The following is a 6,000-nucleotide window of genomic DNA, read 5'->3' on the forward strand; positions in this document are numbered from 1 at the left end:
AAAGATTTGGTGTTAAACAAAGTGTTCAAAAAAGTAATTTATTTCAAGTATAATGACATTCATTTAATATGCAGTTATAAATACTATTATAAAAATAGAGTGTCACACATACAGTGGCCTGTAATACTTTCTAATAATATTAGTCTGCTTAGGGTGCCGCAACAGGTGTTTTTTATCTAAAATAAAAGAATTAAAAACATACTGTTAATCAAGAGGCAAATGCTAAATCATAGAAAAAATACACTATTTTGCCGTAACTCTGAAAAAGTGATTTTCAAAACCTTCTGGCAGTCTCCTCTTTGAATTATTTTATGTTAAAAATGTCAACCATCTGGCACCTGAATGAGATAAGGGGACACTGAAATTACCGGAGAGTATTCCAAGTTTTTTTTAGCCGCAGCCTTTAAACTAACTCAGTATTGGTCTACATTTTCAGAAAGGCCTGAAGCATTTCACCAAACTCTCCCACTGCCAATCACTCTGGAAAATGTTGAGATCATTTGATACTCTTCCATCTTTACGAGCTTTATCGTGATCCTGAATATTTGTCCGTCAAGCACAGTCCTGCTGCACCTGTGAATATTTAAAATGCGCACACCCACTCACAACAAATCCAACAACTGATCTTATTGATTCGTGGTCGTAGCATTATACCCTAAAAATCAAATTATACTGATAATGCCAAAAATCAAAATACTCAACTGATAATGCCAGAAGCCGAATATAGATAACCCGAATATAGGACCTTTGGCCTCTTACCTTTGACATCCCACAGCGTGAAGTGTCGATTGCTGGAGGCCTCAGGGGCCAGGGTGAAGTAGAAGCGATGTCCAGATTGAGGCTCATCTCTGTCCACCACACTGATGGTGTGAATTAGCTTTGGAAAGAGAAGCAACCAAAGCGGAAAAGGAAATAAATGGACAAGAAGGAGAGGAAACCGATTAGACTAACAGACATAGAAGGCTTCCTATGAAAGTGCAGTTGAAAGGGGATCCAGTCGCAAAGAGATATAAACTTCTTTCTCCATAAATTTGACACAGCAATACAAAATGTCTTAATGTTAGAAAATGGAAAACCATTATAAAATGCCTCAATGAAAAACTTTTTTTTTTTTCAACAGAAAAGGACAGAGATACTTTATGAGGCTGCTATATTTTCTCTAAGAAGGAGCAAAGTCAAAATTCAAATGTGCAGTGGAACAGAAAAGAAAGACACAGAGACTAGGTAAGGGTGTAGTCCTCCTATCTAATGCAATAACAGTGATCCACATTCAAAGATAAAACTCAACTGTGATCCAATTTTAAGAACTCTGTGTGGACACAATAAGGTGAGATAGGATTCACTGTGAGCTGAACAGACATCAAACAGCCCCTGGAGATCCTTTCACCTTAACACAGGCCTCTCAGTGACAATTCATCCTCCTCTCATCCTATTACTCTGCAGCCAGCATCAAACCACAAGCTGATAAATGATATTTTCACATCACATCCGTCGTCTGTTTCCTCTGCTGGCGCACAACGTACGAGTCCACATATTTGTTATTATTTTGACTTCCTTCACCTTTGTTTACTGCATTCCCTCGCTGCAAAATAAAAGCAAACATTGACTCTGCAATATAGCTGAATAAAGCATAAAAAGTTGCAAAAAATATATGGTGCAGTGCAAAAGCACAGCTTGTTAAAATTAGTTTTAAAAGTGGCTTAAAGCTACAGTATGCAACTTTTGTTCTAATATTTTTAGACTAAATATCCTCCAAAGGCTTCTGTGAGCCAGACTCATTGAACAACCTGGCAGCAGTACAGAGATATTCCCTTCTATAGTTTCTGAGCGAGCCTAATGCTCCCCTCGCACCGAGGATTCAGGCTGGTATTATCTGCTGGACGAGGTCACTATGGCTGACTGGCAGGCTAGCAAGCTCCCGATTCCTGCATTAGCTGGGACAGCGAGCACAGCGAAGACGTAGGTGAAGGGCCGGGTGGAGCGTGACAGAGGAGAAAGCAGAAAAATCCCCCCGTGATATTACGGTACATTTTATCGCAGTGTCTTTATGTGTCTTACAGTCATAATGTAAACTGTGTAAACTGAAAAGAGGAACTCCAATAATACATTTTAATTATAAGTCATTTCCCCCAAAAAATGTAGTCACGTAATCTATAATTAATCTGATCAGGCAGGCAGTGCTTTGAATAACGCTTGCTAGCTTGCTTTGAGCTAAGTGAAACTATTCTATTTCTATGCTAGGTGAGAGAGAAACGTATTTATATTTTGAGTATAGTTTGAGAATTTGCTAAACAGGCTTGATTTTTTTTTTTTTTTCCCCAGTTTAAATAACAGTGATATTTTTTGTTGATAATACATGTTGGGAATGTTTTTGTTGATTTTTCTACAACTGCTTTTTCAAGTAGCGCTCACGTAAAGCGCTGTGGAAATAATAAAATTTGCATTTTGTGCGCGTGTTTGTTGACATGAAATATCTTGACTCTTCCGTTTTCACTTTTTTTTTCTGTTGTTAAGTAATTTTTAGCAATTTTGTAAATGTACATGACACAGAGACACACCAAGAACCAATGACAATGACAACTCATCAAATACAATTATTTTCACATTGAAAGTCTGATTTTGCTAAAACTATTCAATGCTATCGAAAACAGTACAGTACTCTGCAATGACTTTTGATTACGTTTTTTAAGTTTATAAGCACCTCTAAAACTCACTAATCAACACGTTATATCTTATTTGTTTAATCTGTACAAAAACCAGATGGTAAAAAAAAAAAAAACTGCGATTTTTACGGGAGGTTATGTGCTGGGCAATTTTTGGCTTTTGAGCAGTTGGCAGGCAACCAGCGGAGATTCCAGGAAGTTACTACAAGATGGCAAATTGTTCTTTTTACACTTCAGTTTTTGTACCGATTCGACAATTAAGATATAACATGTTAATTGGTGAGCTTTAAAGGTGGAAGGTGGCTGATAGGCTAGTTTTAGAACTGCTGGCCAGAACTAGTCTAACTGGCTGCTGGCTGCAGCCTTACAGTATATTGAACAGACAGATATGAGGGTGACATTGATCTTCTCATCTAGCTTTACACCAACAAGCGAGTGAGCATATTTCCCAAAATGTTGAACTATTGTTTTATAGTCAATTTTGGTCTATGAAGAAAAGCACTACAACTTAAAGAATAACAGCGGCACACAGCATTAAAATAAATTTGATCAGGGATGAATTGTTGTGATTGCTTGTGGTCGCTCAAAGTAAAAGGCTGAATTTGTGCAGCGATGCCTGTGGAAGTTTGGATGATCTGTCTCTTTTTCCCCTCAATCATCAGCTGTGTACATGCGCAGTAAATATACTGCTGTTCTATTGTCTATCACAGAATGTGGTAGACATGTAGTACACATGGTAAATGTCATTTTTGTCAGTAAGACAATGATTGTTTTTATTCTGCTTACAGAAAAAGCTGAGTGCTGCCACTTTACTTTATGGAAGCTCAGTTTCTTTATTTCCTGTTTTAACCATATCCATAGCTTATTTATTGGTTTAGCAACAGTCCATCCCCCTCAGCTCGCCATCTTAAGCATCTGTAGCATTACTGCCACTGTACACATGGTCAGCTATTCTCATTTGGCGATTCTTATTCTAAACAAAGGGCTTTCAGTCTTGGCAAAATTCTTCTCTGAATATAAAATGCAATCCTTAATGACCAACTCAAATGACCACTCTTCAATGAGTTGCATAAGGAGGAGTCAGAACACATTAAAGTTGTGAATGGTTGAGGAACGAGACTGAGACAGGCAATCTCTCTTAAATCCACCACTGACTTTTCTCATTTTTGTAGAAGCTTATAAGAAGAACCCCAAATTCAGTCTCTCTCTCTCTCGCTCAATCTCTCTCATGCACGCACGCACACACACACACACACACACACACACACACACACACACACGCACACACACACACACACACACACACGCAGGTGAACTGCTCAGAGGCACTGTTAGATATCAGCAGACACACATGACAAACAATCCCCCACTACTACTATTAAGAGAGGCATTTTTCAGAATGATTAAAGCGGGATGTTCGACGGCTGTAATTCCTTTGTCTGGTCTTACAAAGGCTCACGGTATCTGATAAGATCGAGGGGAATATATCAAACTATTACAGTACAGCAGCAGTCTCCTCTGTAACAGGCAGGATACTTATAAAATATTAAACATGGCTTTGTTTACCGCACTGAACTCTTCTTCTGTCTATCTTTTGCTCTTCCACCTCTCTGCCTCTTAAATCTGCTCTCTCTATTCATCACTGTGATTTCCTTTTCCTCTGATTCCCTGTCCTCGGCATTTATCTCCTCCAAAGTGTTTTCCCTCCCATTCTTGTCCTTCCTGGAAAAACGTGCCCCTCATTTATCATCCACCTGCAGATTGATTATTCAAACAATAATACTGTAGATATATTCCACACCTTTCCCGCACATAAAGGCATTTCTTTATTGTGTGATTTTTAAGCTCGTGCTGCCTGTCTGTGTGAAACAGCCTCATTCATTCATAGCACTGCACAAAACTGTGAATTATTAGCCTGAGCGGTGGCTAACAATTGTACCTTCACAGTTAACCGCTCCTCAGCACTGACGTTGCATCACAGTCACAGAACAGGCTTAGTCATACCCTCAAGCTCAGGGATCCTGTTCGGGATAATATGGCTTACTTTGTAATTACAGAATGCTATGGCATGATTTCTGCGTAAATCACACGCTTCTTCCTTAGCGTGCTGCAAAATCTGCACTCGAGAAACAGAGACATATATGGAAATGAACCAGCAATTACAGCCTATATTCCTACAAAGGCTACTAAAAAAAATATATATATATCGTTCAAGTTAATGTTATGCCAAGATGCTACTTTATGAAGTACATTATATTGCAGTAGCAAAATAAGTTCTCTGAAATGTAATGCTGTCTAGATTACATTTCTCTTTAACAAAGCAGACGCGTTGTTCGTATTGAATGGATGTGCAAAACGTTTACCACTGATGTTTTGCAAGTGGATATTTTACAGTATCTATGCTTGGCAACTAAAATATGATTAAGGTACTGTATATTTAAAGTGAAGCAAATAAAACCACTTTGCTGATGGGTAAGAGCAACACACCCCACATGTTTATAACGTGCGTCAAAAAACCTACTTGTGTTGTTTTCACCGACAGTTGTTGGTAGAGTGAAGAGTCAGGATACACCACTGTCCTATTTCCTAGCATCGAGGTTGATAAGTGCTCCAGAAAAGGAGCAGTTTTATCACATTTCCTACCTGACTACAGTTCCTTGACTTACTCTTTCTGTACGGTGGGCCGGTGTGTGCTATGGGGTTCCAATGGCATGGCCTATGTGTGCGTTCCCCAGCATGGTTAGGGTTAGATAAACATCACGCTACATTTTGCTTTGGATCTTAAGATTACCTACATTGAGGGGTGCAAAACCTGCCACACTACTGCTTGACTAACTGACATGAGTTGTTGTACCATGCAATTTCAAATTAAAAGGTGAATTTATGGTCAGTGCAAGGGGTTAACTGGAAAAGGTTTTGATTTATACTTGAGCGTCAGATTTCACTCGTTGATATCCCCACTGCAATGCTAGCCACATAGTAATGCACATGATCCGGCCATATCTCGATTTAATTACACCGATCAGCCACAACATTAAAACCAGTTACCAGTTTTAATGTTGTGGCTGATTGGTGTATATTCCCCTACAGTAACTGTGTTTGCATACTTTCATTTACTTTTTGACTGTGACTATGACTGACTGTGGGCAACACACATACTTACAGAACTGTGGTTACATCCAAGAAACACCATGTCTCATTACTGATTAGGAGACTACTGCCATGCATTCGCCGTGTTTAGGTTTATTAATTCACACGGAGCAACGCTCAGGGTGAACAGAAGGTCTGCATGGTAAAATGGCTTTGCTGGATGTGTGTTGCTGAGGCTAACTATTTT

General features: G+C 39.0%; 1 protein-coding gene across 1 annotated transcript in view; it reads right to left on the reverse strand.

The window, feature by feature from the left end:
• LOC120783218 (cadherin-22) overlaps positions 1 to 6,000 on the reverse strand; it is a 235,114-nt gene that overhangs the window by 8,816 nt on the left and 220,298 nt on the right. Inside the window, exon 11 of the mRNA XM_040116033.1 lies at positions 760 to 877. Within this exon, the coding sequence (XP_039971967.1) occupies positions 760 to 877 (118 nt within the window). The remainder of the gene's footprint in view (positions 1 to 759; positions 878 to 6,000) is intronic.

Source organism: Xiphias gladius, chromosome 21, assembly GCF_016859285.1.
Source record: "Xiphias gladius isolate SHS-SW01 ecotype Sanya breed wild chromosome 21, ASM1685928v1, whole genome shotgun sequence".
Taxonomy (NCBI): Eukaryota; Metazoa; Chordata; class Actinopteri; order Istiophoriformes; family Xiphiidae; genus Xiphias; species Xiphias gladius.